This window comes from Pomacea canaliculata, linkage group LG7 (assembly GCF_003073045.1).
Source record: "Pomacea canaliculata isolate SZHN2017 linkage group LG7, ASM307304v1, whole genome shotgun sequence".
Classification (NCBI taxonomy): Eukaryota; Metazoa; Mollusca; class Gastropoda; order Architaenioglossa; family Ampullariidae; genus Pomacea; species Pomacea canaliculata.
This window is the reverse complement of record NC_037596.1, coordinates 24483699-24503724: the sequence shown is the minus strand read 5'-3', so window position 1 is coordinate 24503724 and position 20026 is coordinate 24483699. Positions and strand designations below refer to the sequence as shown.

Genomic DNA, 20026 nt, shown 5'->3' with positions numbered 1-20026 from the left:
GTAAGTGTACCTTTTGCATATTACAGTGTATATGCCCGCGTGTGTAACGAAATAAAAAAAATGTGATAAAAAAAAAGAAGAAGGAAGAATGGAAATCCACGATTTATTTTTTTTAACTGTTAAGATTAGTTGAAGGTAGACGACACAAATCAACATGTCCAGATTACCTGTGCTCATTACCTGCTGTGTTTGCTCGTTATCTTACATAAAGAGCCACTTCTTTTTTTTCATGTTTTACAACTAAGTCACAAACGTTCTGCTTACTGGTTTAGTAATGGTTGAAAAGGTAATTGTTTTATAGATACATCATTTACACACTTCTGATACCAACGGTTTTCGTATTTGTAAATTGTTTAATTATTTTTTACAGAAAATATAGGTAAAAAAAAGTGTGTGTATATATTTGTACTGAAGATGATTTTGGAGCGGGGCACGACAATAGTCTAAAAGTATTGCAATAGTTGTCCCAAGTAATAATCTGTTGCCGTTTTAATCACTTGGCGACTTGACTATTAAATAAAACCAAATTCACTACATATATGCTTGAGCGACTTTTAAGATGATAAATAAGTATGTATACTGTTTCTACGAATTCTTATATCTTTATGTTTCTCAACATATTTTCTTATTATCCATGCAAGTAAATGTAGTCTGGTGTTTGGCTTTCAAGCTTTATTTCACACATTTTTACATAATACAACAACTTTGAACACATCTTACAATATTGCAGTTCATAGACTAATCACACATATCAGTTTACAACTCTATTTGAAAAAAAACTGCGGCTTGTCATGCATTCGCATTTTGCTTTGGAAACTGATTTGGCTAATAGATGATGTTACCCTTGATTAATAAACTTAGTTACTGGTAAGCTAATTGTGTTTGGTAATAGCAGTCGACCGACGAACAGTTTTTAATCAACCCCCTTAACAACTTACCAGGTAAAAAATTGCGGATGATATACAAAGCGCCACAAAACAAATATAATAGTTTGAAAAAATGATAAAAAGCTCACACAATTGTATAAAATATTACAGACTATATAATAACACAAGTAAAAACTTACAGAAAAGGTGTAAAAATGCGCACAAATATTTACGACATAGTAAAGCGAATCAAATTCAAATATTCTGATCGTTTGTATTAAATATCGATATGAAAGCAGAAATAATCAGTTTCTTGTGCTAATTATATAGGCATACTAAGAGCTAAAATATCGTTTCCTACTAGTAAACAAAAATATCGAAAAAAGGTGTTTAAAAAAAAATTACGTCCTTGTTTTTAATAGAAAACTGGTTTTAAAAGCATAATAAAATAGTAATATCATAAAAAAATTTCCCCCAAACAAACAAATGTGAATATGAGTTTAGTTCAAAATTTGTAGCTTTTAGTGTACCTTTACTGACATAAGTATGAGCAGACAAAAGAATCTCACTTTTTGATAATAATATGATTGTCACGAGCAAGAACATTTTGCGATATGTGCACTTGAAATTTCCGATAGGAAAATAAAACTTCTTACATTACTTGCATATCTGTATTCGTTATCTTAAATCTGTTCAACTACGATTTATAGAAATGGAAATCGACGAAGAAGGCAAACGTGATAAAAATGTGACGGAATCATAACCCTATGACAAGTCAACCCCTTATTTATGATTGTAGACCAAAAAAAATTAATCTCAAACTTTCATATATTTTTACCACGTGGAATTTTAAAAGGGACGGACACTTTTTTTAAAAATGCAAATGACATATGTTCAATAAACTTAAAAAGTATTGCAGATGAAAGGAATTTACTAAATTTAATGTGATATATGTTACATTTTTGAGCAACTATTAAGGTCAAGGTTTTACATCTGAAAAAACAAACAAGAATCATTTAAAAATATTTGCAAAATGTATGCTAATTTTATCAATAGTGACTCATGATAAAAAAAAAAAACTTAGTAGGGCGGACCTTTATTGTAAACTTTAAAGACCTCAAACTAAGAAAAAAGAAAACTTCGCTTCAAAGTGAAAAAAAGTTTTCAGCTAGAGCTGGAAAGTCTTATTTTTCACGAAAGTGTACCCAATTATTATAAAATAAAGTGCATCCGCCATATGCACTGAGCTAGCGCCATCTAGAACAAGTCACAAAGGTACCTAACTACAAAAAAGCCTTATTAGCAGATACTTTTTGTAATATATTGCAGCAATTTTCTTTTTTAAGGGTGGCTTTAAATGTTCTCACTTTTTATTCACAGGATCCCAAATGTTTTGTAAAGAATGGACAGCCAGCCAAAAAGAGATACTTGTTGGAATTTTTTTTAGGTTTTTCTTACGATGTAAGTAGGGTGGTTAACAAAACCTTTCTCGACCGGTTACAGCAGTTTCCATGATGTGGCTAAGGGTTAAACCGTACTGTTTCTGAGCGCATCTCGGAGGTCAAGCTACTTGAGGAGTAAACAGGGTTGAACATCTCCACGAAATCATTGGTGGGACTTTTTGTTTGTCAGGCAGGAATTGTCCGTGGCCAAAGATGTGGGGAATTCTATTTCACTGAGACACACGCACGTGCTTGTGGAGAAAGTCCCTCGCCAACCATCTGCTTCGCCAACGTGTTTGGTAGTCTTGTCTTGTCTCCCTTTTAGGATGTTAGTATGAGGCAGCTTTCTGGTGAAAGAAAAATAACTTTTATGTCATCCCGGGTTTGTAAAACACTCATTATCTTTACAAAGAGCAAAGGTTTGAAAATAGAAGTTTGAAAATCCCGTTGGTATTTTAGATTGTACAAGTAGTTGCATGTTACCCGCATGATATTATTTGGTTATGTGGTGGTGGTGGTGCTGCTGCTGCTGCTGCTGCTGCTGCTGCTGCTGCTGCTGATGATGATGATGATGATGATGATGATGATGATGATGATGATAATGGCGACGATGGCAATCCTAGTCCAGGATACTACAGTTTTTTTGCGCCATGTAAGTTTGTTTTTATTGAAACAAAAAGCTGCACCGCAAGTAGAAAATGTTACCTACTCCTACTTCGCCTGTAGAGACTGATGAGGACCATGCCCGTGACACACACAGTGGCTACAAAAGCTGCTGTAGCACCGATTGCTATGGACTGCAGGTCACCATGCATGGTGGTAGTTGTCTTTGTGTTGTTACTGTCGACAGAAAAAAAAAAAAATTTCATCAACGTAAGGACAACAAAGCATTAAGGTTAAGTCACATCCTTTAATTAGAAACATCAACCAATAAAAAAACAGAAACTGGAGGAAGCTCGTTGTCTATTATATTTTAGTTTTTCAAACTTACTTGCGATATCCTATCATGATATCTGTCGCCAGTCTAAAAAATGTAAAATACAAGGATTGCATATAACTGTAAAAATATTTAGTAGTTTCACAAACAAATAATAGTCTGGAGTTTTTTGCAATGACCTGTTTCTGTAGACTTGTCTTTCAAGATTTGGACGCTAGTCTGGTCAACATTTATAACTGATGCAGTAGCGATGATATCAGTCACTTTAGTGGAATTGTGAGACGTAGATTTATTTTGTTGGTAATTTATACCTGGAAAGAACAAATAAATAAATAAACCAACTAGTAAAAATATAAATAAAACAGGTTTTTTAGTCATATATTTAAAATACTTTACCTTGTAAGAGTTTCAGGAGGGGCAAAAACGTACCACCATGTACTTTACTATTAATGCAGCTAATATAATAAATTAAATGTAGATTAAATAATATTCAGTGTAAGCTTAGATTTCATTTAACAATTAAAACAAAGGATTTGTCCAGGAAAAACATAAATAAGAAAAACACATTATATTACTTACTGCTACTTTGAGGAGATAAGGTCGTGCTGACAAAATCTTGAAAGTCCTTCTGAGTTGTCGAATTACTGATTATCTGCCCATTGGTCGATTGCAGATTGGTTAACAAGATTGATGAGCTTGCAACGTCTGCAGTGTCTGAAAGAAATAAAGCGCTTTCTTTCTCTATACAAACATTGATTTTTCATCATTTAAATATATGGTCAACTTTTGAAATGAGACGAATAACAAAATTTTTGGTTTACGTTTATATTTTATAAAAAAACCGAAAAAAACATGATAAACGACTAATTTCATGTACTCAAACACTCGTCTGTCACCGAATAGTTCTTAAACATTAGTTAAAACAAGCACATTTTTTCACATATAATAATAATAATAATAATAATAATAATAATAATAATAATAATAATAATAATATAGATAAGCAGCAGATGGATATAGAGATAGATAAATATTATTTTAATTACTGTCTAATGTTTTAAAGATTTCTTATCTCAAATTACTGTTATTTTTAGCTTATTTTGGTAAAAGGTAGAACACACAGTAGAAGTGAATACTTGTTTTTTCAATAAATACAAAGTGGAAAGATTACAATATCGTTGCAATACTCTCAAGTACCTTTTCTTGTAGAATTATTTCTAATGCTTTGGACAGAAGTAAGGTCCGAAATGATTCTAGTTGCAGTCATTGATGCTTGATTCACGCTCATAGTTGTATGAGACGAAGAGGGGACATCTTCATCAATGACAACTAGAAAATGAAATATAAACAGAGTTATTATTTTGTTATAAACAACAAGCTAAAAGAATTAAGGCTTATTGTTTGACACAAGATAACTCAAATAGGAATTTATTACATGTATAAATGTTCATTAGCAATGTTCATTGACTAAAAGGACAAACAAATAAATGGGTAATAATCTAAAAATCCCTTGTTTTAAGAATATAAAACCGAAGTGCCCAGACTACTTCTCTGTAATGTATCTCCTTTTGAGATTTAGTTTGCCAAGTTCAAATTTAATTAGTTATTATTCACATAAAACTTTCATTTCTTATTCATAAAGTAGATTACAGCTAGATTAAACCATATGTTTGATTGTACATATTCTTTAAAGCATTTCAATCGACTCGGCAACTAATCAAACTGATAAAGTATATGAAACTTTTTCTCCATAATATTGTGTAAGCATTTTGATACACAATTATTTGTTATTACCTTTAGTCGTGGACTTCAACATACCCTGGATGAGGGTGCTATCGACATCAGGAACTGCTGTACTAACAGGCAGATTGCACATGCTACGACTTGATAAAAGCAATGATGCTTCTTGATAACTGCGAGCTGAAAAGGCAAAATGATTGTATTACTTGGTAAATATTAGTGAAAGTTTACAAGTCAAAATTATAAGTTTTATTTACAATAGTTGATCGAACCCTATGTTTTTTTAAAAAAAATAAAACAATATCTTAGATACCCTATAGTAGGTTTCCCAGATTAAAAATATAAGAACAATGTCGCGATGCTTACAGCTTAAGGTAAACTTGCACAGATCATTGCTGTCCCTAGAACCATGGCATTCCACATCAGCATTATTGTAGTTGTACACTCGTAACTCGCTGACACCATCCGGGGACATTGTAGCTTGATAGCAGGGATCACTGTTCATGCAAGGTCCTTGTTTCTCTGTATCACAAGTTGCAATTGTAGATTGTATATTGATGATTGGAGACTTTACAATCCAGTGAAGAGTAAGCTGATGTATCTCTCAATATTGCAGAAATAATGATGCACGCCATTGTTAAGCCAGGTTGGGCTCATGTGAACAATCTGTAAGAAAATAGAAAATGTTTTATTTTTTTTGTTTAAAATACTCTAATGTGCCTATTGTATCTGCTTGTTTTTTCAGTAGCGGTTGTGAGAGACGTTTGCAGAAGGAATTTTATACGTTGCTGTAATGGGATAAGTGGTTGTTTCAGTTGTATTTATCTGAAGATATACAAAGAATCCAGTAAAAATATACAGACTTCTATGTTTATATGTTTTTCCCATTGTTTGTCATCGGTAAGTAAGTGCTCACTTGACAGCGTTTGTAAATGAGGAAAGTAAGCGTGTGAGAGATACCTGTCGTTCCACTTGACTTGGCACACATAGTTGCTATGGAAACAAAAAACAAAACAGTCCCTTGCATTGCCGGTATATTCATGTTTCCCCGAGAATAAACACTTCTTGAAAGTTTTCCTGAGTGGAAATTTCTGTTGAGTGCTCGGTACGCACACACCGTATTACTCAACCTTCATGTTTCTCTATTACAGTTTCTTTATCCAACGGGTATTCACTCAATTTTCTTCCTGGATATCATTTTATCATGTCACGTGATGGCTGGGGTTTCTCTCTACTTTCTTTTTTCGCGACCTTCAAAAACTGCGGGTGTTCTACATCCGTGTGAAAACTCTTCTGGGCATGTTGCCAGTCTTCCTGTTAATGACACTTTAAATTATTTTTATGAAGACAAATTTCCATAAAAAGTGCACCTTCACTTGGTAAGAGAAAGAGATAATAAAGGACGGTGGAGAACTGGAGGCGATAGGAGGAACAAGAGATGGAAAGAAAGAAGGTTACAAAAAAAAAGAGGTAGCCCCCATCCAAGAGATACAAGTGAGATTTTTATCAGCAAATATCTCCGCTACTAAGCTCTGGCTCCTTGAGTAGTCTATTTTTACGCTGTTTGTTTTCTGTTACATTTGTTAGCAAATCATTCCCTATCTTTTCTTTGTCTTTACTTTGGCAAGTCTCACTTTGTGTATTTACTAGTGTAATGAAATATGTAGCATCGATTTAACTATATTTTGTCTTTTTTTCAACTGTTCATGTTAATTAACTTAAATAATTTGTTAACCATTACGTTTTCCGTTGTTTTTTCTTTTTGTCAGCTAAATAATATAAGAAGTAATATAAGAAAAGAAAATGTGTAGCAATCATTTCAGTGCTAAACACAGAGCAAGGCCAGGCTGTTGCGCAAACAGAAGGAAATTAAGCGGGATGTGTCAATCATTGCGGGAAAGACTGTGAGGAAAAGCTTGAGTAGGCGTGAAACACTCGAAGGACAAAGAGAGAAAGAAAGAGGAAAGAAACAGTCTCCCACAAACACTCGACATTACAATGTTACTCCCGCCCGCGCGGCTTTCGCCGTACTTGAACCATGAACCTCAGAATTCTTATGAAACACTGGCGATACCACTCATCAGGGGGCTGGCGAGTGTTTTTGGGAAATGATCTTACCAGGATGTTAAATTCAGGGACTAATAATGCTACACCTCCCATCGACACTAGGAAAATTAAAAAAAAAATTATTATAAACATTTCTAACTGATCAACACCTGCGTATGTTGGGAATGCCGAAGGCTTCACTTGAGAGTTTTCGAAGAAAGATTCAAAGTAAACATGCTTTGGTAGAAAATAAATAAAGAACAGCGCCACCATGGCCATGATCGTCAGTAGTGTAAGAAAAAATAATAAAGGCAATTGTAATATGTGTAAACGATAATTTAGAGCAACAACAAAAGGTGGTTCGCACACACTGACACAATCATCATTGAATACAGAAAAATGCAACTCCATTAATAAAAAAGAAGATATATTTCTTTAACATACATACGCAGTCTCGCACACTCACCATCAGTACTAGTTGCAAATTCTCTGTACACGTCTATAATTATATTATATTTATATACATATATACATGCAGGGAATGTTAGGTTCTACATATATAATGCAGAAATCACACCATAAATGAACTGTTGCATATACATGATTTCAATTCTATACAATTTTAGTCTGAAGAGTGCAAATATATAATTATAAATGAGAGCATGAGTTTCAAAAATTGTTTTTACAAATAAATGTCACTTTTTATAATATTGGTATGGCTTGAACTGCTTACAACAATACAAGGTCAAAACAAAATAAATGTTATCAATAGAAATTTTATAAATTGTACAGAAAATGAGTTGTAAAAAGTAAAAAATACGTTAAAAAGAAATAGAAAACTTTTATTCAATCGTTACGAGGTCTCGAAAAATTTAATACCCATGTGAGAAATGAATTGTGGTTCTAATTTTTATCGCATTAATTTGATTTTGAGAATTTATTAACGAGTACATAATTTTAGATGGGAGAAAGAGAATTAAAAGCACCTTAGGATGTACAAGATAAAAGCGAAACGTAGTTGCTGCTCTGGTGGTGGTTAAGGTACTAGTGCACTAAAGAGATTTAACCTTTTTATCTTACCTGGTGAACAAGGTATTGTTCACTGTTTTGGCAGAGAGAGAGAGAAAGAGGGAAAAGAGGCATAACTATATCTTAAATGACTGAAGACAGCAACTCGCAATGTTCTCTTTTAAAGACACGATGATGATCGTCGTGGTCTCAACGCAATATCAGGAGTAGTATGAGAGTTGAAATTGTAAGAAAATACATTAAATGATTTTCAACAGCCGTCTGTGCACTGCCGTGTGAAAACCAAGAGTTTTAAATTAATTTTGAAGCATTAAGTCAATCTTGCTTTTAACATGTTTTTAAAGGTTCCCCGTGTCACCAGGAAAATCTTTCACTGACAGTCGTCTCGATGGAAGCTGTTCCTGTTCCAGTCGAGCTTCGATGACATTAGCTCGAAGCCTTTTAAGCCTTGGTTTGGGAACAGGTTCTATGGAGTTCCCAAAGATGTCCTCAGCTGACGACAGACTAGTGTCAATGACTTCCTTTAAATGTGTTTCCTGAACAGGGTCACTCTCACACACTCCTGGGTCAGGGTTTGGAATTGAATCTTCCGGTGTATCTTCTGAAGAAATGGCCTTCATTTTCAACATTTGTTTCGTTTTTGGCTTGTTTATCTTAGTGTTGACATCCAGCTGGCTTTCTTTATATCTTTATCCTCCAATGCTAGCTGGAAGATGACTGTTTGTTGCTTCGTCTAGATTGGGGTTTGATAAAGCTTGGCTCTCCTCATCAGACTCATTTTTTCTTGTCTCTAAAGAATCTCGTTTCTTCGACCTGTCTACGATTGCATAGATGTCCCTCAAGTTCTTCGCTCTATTGGCATCTGTCATCTCAGAGCTAATATCTGTATATGAAGAAGCACTTCTGTTCTCTTTTTCTTTCAACAGTGCTGCATCATCTTTTTTCTTGTTTACGACTGCATATACCTCCACCTCATGCCCTTGCTGGTGGGTACCTCCAACACCCGTAGTTTCATCACCATCTTTAACAGTTCTCACCAACTTTAGGTGTTGAATTAACCAGACGTTTTTCTCTATGTAATTCAGCCAACTCTTTCAAAGTAAGTTTTGGGGCTGGTCTACCCTTACCACTGCTCTCATCTACTACATTTTTTACAGCCTCTTTCCACTTAATGTTTCTGTGTTCATTATTTCTTGAGTGAGGCGCTCGCTCATCAACGAAACTGTAGGCAGATATCTTGTCATTAAAACCTTTTCCTGTAGATACTGATGTGGAAGCTGGTTTTCGTGTCTCTCTTGATAAGCTTGTCTCAGCCATGAAGACAGTGAAGTCTGTAGTGTTTTTCGTGTTTGGTTCGTTGAGTCCTCGTCCTTGTCTCGATGCAATGTTGATCATCTCCTGCATGAGGCCATTCTCTACTCCACCTGTAAGAAAGGTAAGTTGAATAGTTAAAAGAAACACAAGCCAAGGAATTTTTTTATAGACCAACAATTTCTTAATTAGCAGAAACATTTCAGTCTTCAGTTGAGAATTTGATGTTAAGTACAATTGTGTGACTAAGTGTCATAAGATCACTGATAAAGTTTTCAGTTTAATTTTCTAGTTTTTTTTTTCTAAACTAAATTTGTTTGGGCTTTAGCGCATTGTTGGAACATTGGGTAAACATTATTAACAGTATAGGGAACTAAACACAGCTACATTCTCCCATTATGTATAAACATAAATATTATCTTAGTAATTTAGTCTGTGTATAGTAATCCTTTTATTGTCACAAACATCAGAACCTATCAATAAATACTGTTTTTTTCTACAAAGAATTATTCGAGACACACCTTTCCCATCTCTGCGTTTAGTGATCTCTGGAATAATTCTGTTTGTCACTGAAAAAGTTAAATCACATAGGTTTTTAATGAAAGTGCAGAAAAAAGTTTAACTTGTGTTAAATCACGTGCAAAAGACGAGTGTGCAGTTGGAAAATGTTTTCTTCTTTAATTATTGTTAATCACATTAGATTTTATAAATTTAAAATATACGTATTTATGATGAAAAAATGTACGACATAATTTTTGTTTACTATCTCCAGATAAAAGGTCATAAATGATACGGAGTTTTGCGAATGAATACGGTTTGCTGCTCACCTGCCTCGTGCACACAAAAACAAAAAGAAACCACAAACAACTCACGTTTCTGGCTTTTGTAGCAAGCAAAGAAAATGGCAGCGGCGAGACAAACAGCAGCCAGAACTGAAAAAGTGCCTGCCACTGCAGCTACCAGGACATCTCCAGATGACTGATCGTCCTTTTTCTGAGCTGATGCCATGCTGGTGGGGGAGAGAAGAGCTCGGTACTAGACACATCTAGGGAATGTATGAAAATCCTTATTAGGTTTCCACTTTGTATACTTACTTACTCTCTCACTCATCACTCACTCCTTCACTCACTCACTAGGGAAGAGCATTAATTACGAGAAAAGTAACAAAAAGATGTAGGAGTATAATTTTAGGAGGATAAGTAGACCATCAATAGAAGTAATACCCAAAAAGACAAATAATATGAAAAGTATTAAACAGCAGAATTGAAAGATTAATCTATTGATATTAAGTTCACAACTAATGAGCAGTATACAAAACATAAATAAAGATAAATAAACAGTGTTTACTTTCTGTTGATAATGTGTATCTCTCTGTGGTGAGGACGTTTTCATAAGAAACATTTCTTGATGAACTTGTTTCTAAAGTTGAAAAATACTCCGTGCTCTTGTCACCAATACTTGCTGATGGTGAAACAGTTTTGCTTGCAGTAAGTCCGTGTTCCGAGACTTCTTTGGTAAAGGATGTTTGTGCTGTGGATTCAATTCCTTCGTTGACACTAGTCATGTTGTTTGTTGTGTTGTCAAACATTGATTCTATTGTTGTTGTGTCAACATTTTCTGACATCGTGTTTGTTGTTCCTCCCTTGCCTGCGTTATGTTCTGTTGATTCCCTGTTAAAGTGATCAGAAAATGTTGTTTCGCCTTGGAATAGAGATGTGGGCGTTCTTTGGCCTCTTGGTACATCCGCAGCAGTTGTTAAATTATTTGTTACAGAAGTTTCTGTTGTTTTCACATATTCTGATGTCAAACTTTTTGTTTCTGTTATAACTCCAGTCGGTGGTGCTGATGTCATCTCACTGTTTGTTTCGACAGACGATGACATTACAAATATTGAGGTCTGTGGACTTGTGTTTGAACTTTGGCGATGCAATGAAGATGTTATTTCGCTGTTTGCTTTTTCATTATCCCACGTCGCAGTGTGCTCTGTTGTCACATCCTCACTCCATCTATTCGTATTTGTTGTTTCATCGCTTGGCATTCTCATTTCTGTTGATTCACTTTTCCATTCACTGTCTGTTGTTTTGCTGTTGCTTGTCGTATATGTTGTTAACTTTCCATACTCTGTATACATATCTGTCTTTTCATCGTTTGGCCTACTCATTTCTGTTGTTTCGCTTTTCCATGTTGTTTTGCTGTTGTTTGTCGCATATGTCGTAGATTTTCCATTCTCTGTTTTGATTTCTGTTGTCTCAACACTCCGTTGATCATTTTCTGTTGTTTCACTGTTCCTCGTTGTTGAGGAAGTTGCTTCCAAGCCTAATGTATTTGATGTTGTGGTATTTCTATTCATAACGGAAACTGTCGACGATGGAGTTGTCTCTCTGTATTTCATTGTTGTTCTTTCCCCTGGCACAATCGATGTTGTGTAAAGATCCTGTGTTATTTCTTTCCTAGTTGTCTCAACAGTCGTCTGACGATCTGCCGAAGGAGTGTGGCTCAAAGATATTGCTGTAAAAAAAATAAAAACTGTTATGAAACATTTTTATTTCCGTATCTGTCTTTTCTCCTTTTTTAACATGCTTTTTATCCGTTTATGATATGTTTGATACAGAGAATAATAAAGTGAAATTTCAATGTTAACAATCAAATCGCTTTATTTTTGTTTTTTTTTTCCTCAGATATTCAATGGGACAAAACCTATGTAAACATTGCGTTGGATTGTCTCCCTTTAAATATACATATGACAGTTGCTCAGCGACAGTCTCAACTGGTATCGTTTTAGTTTGAAAAAGTAGAACTAAATTGACATAAAAAACACAAGACTTAATTTGACTGACCTGAAGCAATATTTTATTGTTTACATTTGTTAATTTTTGGCTAGCAATTAACATTTATTGAAACGTTGATCCTAGCTACTCTGTACATTCTAATACCGCTCATATAACAAATGGCATTAGCATTCAACTGATTTCACGAATGGATACTCACACTGTGTACGCTCACTAGTCTCACCCATGACTGGGGTAGTAACACTTGACACATCTGCTCTTGAATTTTTCGATGTGAATGTTGTTTCTTCGCCGTTGTGCTGGTCTGACAGGCTCGTTGATGACACAGTAGTCATATCTAAAATCATATAAAGAAAGTATCAAGTGTCTGGGACGAAATAAGTATACTTCAGCATGTGTAGAATCCTTGTATACATGCAGAAACATTTAAATTATTTCTTAGAGTAGTTCTTGCCTTGTGTATGATGACTGACATAAGCCGTGGTTGTAATCACACGTGACGTAAACGTTGTTCCATTTGGTGACCAGCCAGTAGTTTTACTGCCACCATGGTGACCAGACGTATCTTTTGGTGGAATTAAAGTCACAGCTACAATAATAAACAAATTAATATGAAAAAATATAATTTATATTCTAAAAAGATAGAGTTCCAATCTGCATTACTAGCCGGACTCAAGATGCTTTCATACATACAAGGGCATGATAAACATTTGTCGAAAGTAAACATCGAGAGCATCTTCATGAACGCACACGCACAAACATGCATGCACATTGCAGAACACACACACACACACACACACGAATACGCAGACATGCACACTCGTGTGGATAGAGTGTTAACTGCGGCACTCGGAAATTAATCCACCCTCACATCCAGTGGTACTCATCATCATCAATTGAGGTATATGTAAATAGTGCGTTCGTATTTCAAACTCAAGGTATTGAGGTAGTGTTTGTACAAACTATACAATACGAATGTCAATATAACAACTACATTCACACCAATATTGTTTTCGTACTAACTTAGGTTCGCTTGAGTTTCTACACTGTTGATGGTTTCCCGGCATTCCATTTTCCCGTCTGTGTTCTCCCAGAAGGTAGTCGCAACCCTGAGCTCGCTGACTGTGCCATTTCTCGTCGCATTAAAGCAGGGGTCAGGGTTCAGGCAAGGATCGGGTGCAGTCAAGCATGTCGCCACCACATTTGACAAATCATTGTGGACCTCGTACCACCTCACTGTATTTCCAGTTTGAAGACCAGTACAAAGGAATGTGTACACTCTATTGTTGTCGATCGAAGCTATATCTTGTTCGCATTCTAGAAACAGATAAATAATTAGAAGAAAAAGGATTATCGCTAGAAGCGCATGTAAGCAGTCCAATTATTCATCTTTTTGTAGTATTTTTATTTTGTAACCGAATAGTCTATTGAGCAAAATTGTTTTCAGACATGAAGTCAGAAACAAATTTGTGCTGAAATGAATAAAAATTATTACATCTAGAAAAATTGTGTGGTAATTTTATTCGTTTTCATTGGTACTGTTATTTATCCACTTTTCTTTTATTGTTTTATTTACCTGTGATGCTGACAACACGCTTTGTTGAACTGGGTCCCGTTGGTCTAGTACTAAAAGTTGTTATCGTTGTATTATCATTCTCTGAGTAGTTTGCTTTTATCGTCTTGTCATTAATTTTACCTGTTAGAGCAATGAAAAGATAAGTACATATTTTGTAATACATTAGCTTTTACATTTTATAATGCATACCCGTTGTAAAATAATAATCATTTTCATAGATCAGAAAGTAACAGATATACAAGGTTTTTTATGTAAAACCTATAAACATTTTCCTGTCTAACAAAAATATATGAGTTTCTCAGAACCTGTACTTGTAGACATGCTGGCGGATAAGGCCGATGATGTCAGCCCAACTGTGCTTTGTGTAGCTTTAGAAGACTGAAGATATCCTGACTGTGTTGTTATTGAAGGTACACGTTTCTCACCTGCAGATAGTAGACAAGCAACTAAACACACAGCTCATGATTTGGAGTTGCCTCAGTGCACATTCTTGCTGCAAGAGAGACAAAAATGATAAAGACAGAGAGAAACAGCAGAGAAAAATGCGCAAAAAATGAGAAATTTCTTTCACTCTTCTTCGTCTTCAACGTCTGACTAACTTGCTGAGCTGGAGGAGAAGAAGACCGCGTGTGAGGAAGAAATGGCAGCCGTTGGTTGTGTGGTAGACGGCACGTGGGAAGCCTCACTATTCAGTGCCAAGATCGTCTCATGAGTCATTGATGATAGCCCTTGGTTATCAATCCAAAAGAAATTATCATTGGAAGTATGAACAAGTATTTAACATCAGTATAATGCTCGTTTAAAGAAAAATATTTATTCCATATTATTTTTTTTTCAAGAACTAAAGTGAAAAATCAAGGACATGTAAAAAATCGTGCATTGAGAATAGAGTCTGGTTTCTTTGATGCTATTATCTAATGATAAAGGCTTTAAAGGTTTTAGTAAAAATTAGGGAGAATAAACAGATTTATTTGTAATAACCAGTACTTACCATGTGGAACAGTCACAGGTCCTTCAGTGCTAGCCTTTGCTTCTCGTTTTTCTGCAGTTATTAGCTTCAGAGGTGTTTGTCTATTGAAATGAGTCGATGTCGTGCGGTCTTGCTTATTGTCTGTCGTTGTGTATACCGATAAATATGATTCCTTTGTTTCATCAATCGAAAAGATTGCTTCAGTCGTATCAGTTACGAGAAGATCTGTTGTTTCCTTCTGAAATAAATTAGTTGTGGATTCCATTTCTACCTGTTTCGTTGAGCTTTTGCTATTTCCTATGTTTACTGCTTGTGATGTCACATTCATGTCATTTCTCGTTGTTGTTTTATCTTTCAGCAAATTTAATGAAGCTGATCCAGAAATCTCATGACTTACTGAAATTGACCCATCTCTCTTTGTTGATGTTGGTCCTACTGTCTTTACTGATGTTGGTGCATCTGTCTTTACTGATGTTTGCCCACCTGTCTTTACTGATGTTAGTGCATCTGTCTTTATTGATGTGGGCTCATTGTACTTTAATGATGTTGGTGCATCTGTCTTTATTGATGTTGGTCCTGGTGTCTTTACTGATGTTATCCCACCTGTCTTTACTGATGTTGGTGCATCTGTCTTTGTTGATGTGGGCTCATTGTACTTTAATGATGTTGGTGCATCTGTCTTTATTGATGTTGGTCCTAGTGTCTTTACTGATGTTAGCCCACCTGTCTTTACTGATGTTGGTGCATCTGTCTTTACTGATGTTGGTGCATCTGTCTTTGTTGATGTTGGTCCTAGTGTCTTTACGGATGTCAGCCCGCCTGTCTTTACTGATGTTGGTGCATCTGTCTTTGTTGCTGTTGGTCCTAGTGTCTTTACTGATGTTAGCCCACCTGTCTTTACTGATGTTGGTGCATCTGTCTTTGTTGATGTGGGCTCATTGTACTTTAATGATGTTGGTGCATCTGTCTTTATTGATGTTGGTGCATCTGTCTTTACTGATGTTGGTGCATCTGTCTTTGTTGATGTTGGTGCATCTGTCTTTACTGATGTTGGTGCATCTGTCTTTGTTGATGTGGGCTCATTGTACTTTAATGATGTTGGTGCATCTGTCTTTATTGATGTTGGTGCATCTGTCTTTACTGATGTTGGTGCATCTGTCTTTGTTGATGTTGGTGCATCTGTCTTTACTGATGTTGGTGCATCTGTCTTTGTTGATGTTGGTCCTAGTGTCTTTACTGATGTTAGCCCACCTGTCTTTACTGATGTTGGTGCATCTGTCTTTGTTGATGTGGGCTCATTGTACTTTAATGATGTTGGTGCATCTGTCTTTATTGATGTTGGTCCTAGTGTCTTTACTGATGTTAGCCCACCTGTCTTTACTGATGTTGGTGCATCTGTCTTTACTGATGTTGGTGCATCTGTCTTTGTTGATGTTGGTCCTAGTGTCTTTACTGATGTTAGCCCACCTGTCTTGACTGTTGTTGGCACACCAATCTTTACTGATGTTGGTGTATCTGTCTTTGTTGATGTGGGCTCATTGTTCTTTAATGATGTTGGTGCATCTGTCTTTGTTGATGTTGGTGCATCTGTCTTTACTGATGTTGGTGCATCTGTCTTTGTTGATGTTGGTCCTAGTGTCTTTACTGATGTTAGCCCACCTGCCTTGACTGTTGTTGGCCCACCTCTCTTTACTGGTGTTGGTGCATCTGTCTTTACTGATGTTGGGTCATTGTTCTTTACTGATGTTGGTGTATCAGTCTTTACTGGTGTTGGCCCATCTGTTTTTACTGATGTTGGTGCATCTGTCTTTACTGATAGTACCCCACCTGTCTTTACTGATGTTTGCTCATTGTTCTTTACTGTAAGTGCGACATCAATTGTTGTTTCACTATTACTTGAGTTTTCGATTGGTGTTTCAATATCTCCACTCTTCGTTGTCGTTGTCTCGATATTCTTCGCTTCCACTGTTGTTAATTGATTATCTAAGAACTTCAGTCTCTGGTTCAGCGATTTTGTTATTAGAGCTTCCGTTGTGATTAAGTTTCGTTCACTTTTATGCGATAGTCTACCAGTCAGTGTCTCCACTGTTGCCAAATTATGGACAAATGGATTAGTGGTTAATATTTCTGCTACTGTTAATTGCTTCAGTGAATTAACCGTCTCGGTAGTTGCACTTCCTGCAAAAAATTACAATTTCATGTGTCATATTATAAGAACACCATTTATGTTGCGGAATTATTTGTTTCGAAATGGAGTGCTCAAATTTTATTTATCAGTAGGATTTGTAGAAACTCCGAGCGGAATCAAATAAAATAATTAGTAAAGAGAAATGCCAGGTAGCATACGAAGAAAACAAGGGACGTAACAAGTAATACGTGGTCAAGACATAGGTTATTCCCCTTTTACACACTCGTATTCCGCTGTTATCATGTATTAAAAAGTGAGACATCGCTATGATAATGAAATATTATTGTAAGATAATATAGTATGCATATTATTTGTATGTGTATTGTAATACATATATTCCAATAATTCAATACATGGTTTAGTTATTGTTTTATATTTGTAATTACTGTCATATTGTTTTATTTCAATCGGTAAAATTCTCTAATCATAACAGCGAAGGTCTCTGTTTAGACAAAAATAGTGGAAAGAGAAGGTAATATCTGCAACTTTCAGTTTGCTTTGTTTCTAGCATAATTTTGAAAGGACCTTCACCTCTTTTTTATCGTCGACATGAAAGATATTTTGTGCTTGCTTATCTCAATTTTCGTGTGCATCTGTTGTCATACACTGATTTAAAACTGCCTGAGGCCGACAGCCTGTCTGAGAAATAAATTGTAACTGTAGATATTCCTTAGATATTCATTTGCTTTTATTTCTCTAAATGGATGTAAGCGACATAAGTATTTTTTTTAGGAAAATAGAGAAAAATATTTGATAAAAGAGCCGACAAAGAAATGTATCTATAATGTCATGAAGGTAAGAGCTGTAAGTAAAAAAAAGAAAGACAGGTGACAGACAGACAGATAGACTGACAGGCAAACAGACAGCAGAAATTTGACACAGAGGTGACAGAAACAAGAAGGAAAGATTGAGTCATTCTCAGGAACGACAACAAGAAAAACAAAGAGGTATAAATGTGAAGAATTGCACCTGCACATTTTTACATAGGTCCAGTACATTTCGTAAGAAGAGCAACAGATAAGCCGTAAGTCAGATACAAGGACAACCAAAACACATGACTTCTTACGTGCATGAGAATTGTAGATTAAAACTGTCATTGTCAAAATCACATCCAGGAATAATTTATCCAAAGCCATTGCAGGTTGATCACGTGATGCTCTTTGTTCGTTTCACTGCTGTTCTTGTTTCTCTCACTCGTGGGACGTGATACTCCATCATAGCATCAATGGACTCCTGAGATGCACTGAACTGATGCCCTACCCTCACATTCGCCAGCAGTAGTCACGTGTAGTTGTGGTGTGTCACAAAGGTAGTTACAGCGCAGACATTTTTTGTTCGTTTAGTCATTGTTATCTCTGCATGTGTATCTTATCATCAGGGTGCCGCCTTTTGATGTATACGAGGGCTCTTCTTTTTTTCATGTGCAGCTGGTCATTGTTTATCATAAAGATAAAGACAAAAATTTCGTACAGGATATTTTTATTGTTTACTGCATCGGATGTTAATGTGTTTGTACATTCTTTCATGAATTTAGTTTCTGTTTGTTTTCCTTTCTTAAACCTTTTCCTGCTTTTTTGTTCTCCTTTCTTTTTCACTTTTATACGTTCTTTGTAAATAAATAAACAGAAAAAATATTTGGTAGGTTTAAGCGAAAACAAAATAAAGAAACAACAAATCACAAGTTTTTTTTAAATGTTCTAGAGGTGATGGCTTTATCTGCTTTGGAGGATCACGAACAAGCCCACCCTCCAGGAATCGTGTTGTTGCATCTTCGAAAATATCTTCTCATATCGAGGGAGAACCAAAACTAAGCTTATTTCACGATTTTCACTGTCTTTGTGAAATCCAACTGATGTTAAAATAAACTCTTGAAATGTTTTTATTTCTATCGATAAGCACCGATCCAGACAGGCTTTGACACGAAAAGGATCAGTCTAACGCTTAACACATTTATAACAATTGAAATGTAGGGCAGGACTTGTGGCTGTGATAACCCTAGCAATCGTAAGTTGGCACAGGGCACAGGGCACACACGAAACACAGGCATCAACAGTTTACACCAAAGTATATCATCAGCCTATACCATAGAAAGAAATAATTTGTTGCATACAAACATCAGTCATCTTCAAAAGGCGAAGTAACCTGGTCACTAGACTAATTTTAGGGCAAAAGATTGTGAAATTGAGGTTAGCTTGAACATGTAACCTATAACATCTCATATTAAACCAACATTAGGTTACTTTTGATGAATGTGAGTGTGCAGTAGACAAAGAAATCGTCTTTGTAGAAAAAAATAGTCTGTATTTCTCACACAGCGAATTATTTTAAGGTCAGATCAAGTGACAGCTAGAGATATGCGATGTTGAAAAGTGCTTTAAGCAATGTGTAAATATCTATGTGTCATAGGCCTACAGCCAAACAAGCACAGAACTACGCGTGTACACACACCACAGCACGAACACACCCACGCGCGTTCACATACACACACACTCTCTCTTTATCTAAAACACCCACACACGCACAAGCAAACAAAAGAGAGAAAGACTAAAAAAAAAAAAAAAAGGATGTAAATTTTAGAAAGATTCGGTGAGAGTGGAAGATATACGGGTGAGGGTCGTAATAAGGGTTAAAAGAGACAGTTTACATTAACCAAGAATAATTTAATCAAAACGGCTAACATTTTTGCCTTTTTCATTTTAAGGATCTTTAATCACAGTGACTAAGTAAACGCGGCCCAATGATCCTTGAAGAGTAACAAAGACTAAACTAACTAAATTTAAGTAAATAGAAGATGTCTTTAACACCATACGTCTGATTTTTTAAAAAAACAACTTACAATTAGAAAATTTCAGACGAAAAAGGTCGCCTAAAGTAACTGCAAATATTGCTCACAAAAATTCTTTTAGTATCTGTATGCGCATGTGACCAAGTGAGGAGCATTCTTATTTTCAAATAAAAGATATTTCTTAATCTGGCACATCTCTGTCTCTCATCTGACCTGAACACAATACGATACGGTTTGTGAACAAAGGTACAAAGTGTTACTTTCTCTACGTAGTTCGATGTTACTCGGTTATCTTTTAACAAGAACGACCACCTGTGTTTGCCCTTTGCGTTCCTCAAACAGAGTTC

The 20026-nt window shown here is 35.6% G+C and overlaps 2 protein-coding genes across 2 annotated transcripts; both read right to left on the bottom strand.

The window, feature by feature from the left end:
- Positions 1–1455: 1455 nt before the first annotated feature.
- On the bottom strand, positions 1456–6143 carry LOC112568255. Its single transcript, XM_025245456.1, has 8 exons — positions 5946–6143; positions 5352–5651; positions 5040–5165; positions 4443–4574; positions 3825–3959; positions 3425–3556; positions 3018–3148; positions 1456–2655 (listed from the first exon to the last, which is right to left on the bottom strand). Exons 2-7 carry the CDS (start codon positions 5488–5490, stop codon positions 3099–3101), a joined length of 714 nt encoding a protein of 237 aa, XP_025101241.1. The 5' UTR covers positions 5491–5651; positions 5946–6143; the 3' UTR covers positions 1456–2655; positions 3018–3098.
- A 1302-nt stretch (positions 6144–7445) lies between these two features.
- LOC112569115 (mucin-5AC-like) lies at positions 7446–18173 on the bottom strand. The gene is made up of 12 exons (XM_025246797.1): positions 17961–18173; positions 14728–16884; positions 14336–14464; positions 14042–14161; positions 13737–13856; positions 13184–13477; positions 12615–12749; positions 12360–12497; positions 10719–11879; positions 10244–10416; positions 9893–9940; positions 7446–9484 (listed from the first exon to the last, which is right to left on the bottom strand). Exons 1-10 carry the CDS (start codon positions 18028–18030, stop codon positions 10328–10330), a joined length of 4413 nt encoding a protein of 1470 aa, XP_025102582.1. The 5' UTR covers positions 18031–18173; the 3' UTR covers positions 7446–9484; positions 9893–9940; positions 10244–10327.
- Between the last annotated feature and the right edge of the window lie 1853 nt (positions 18174–20026).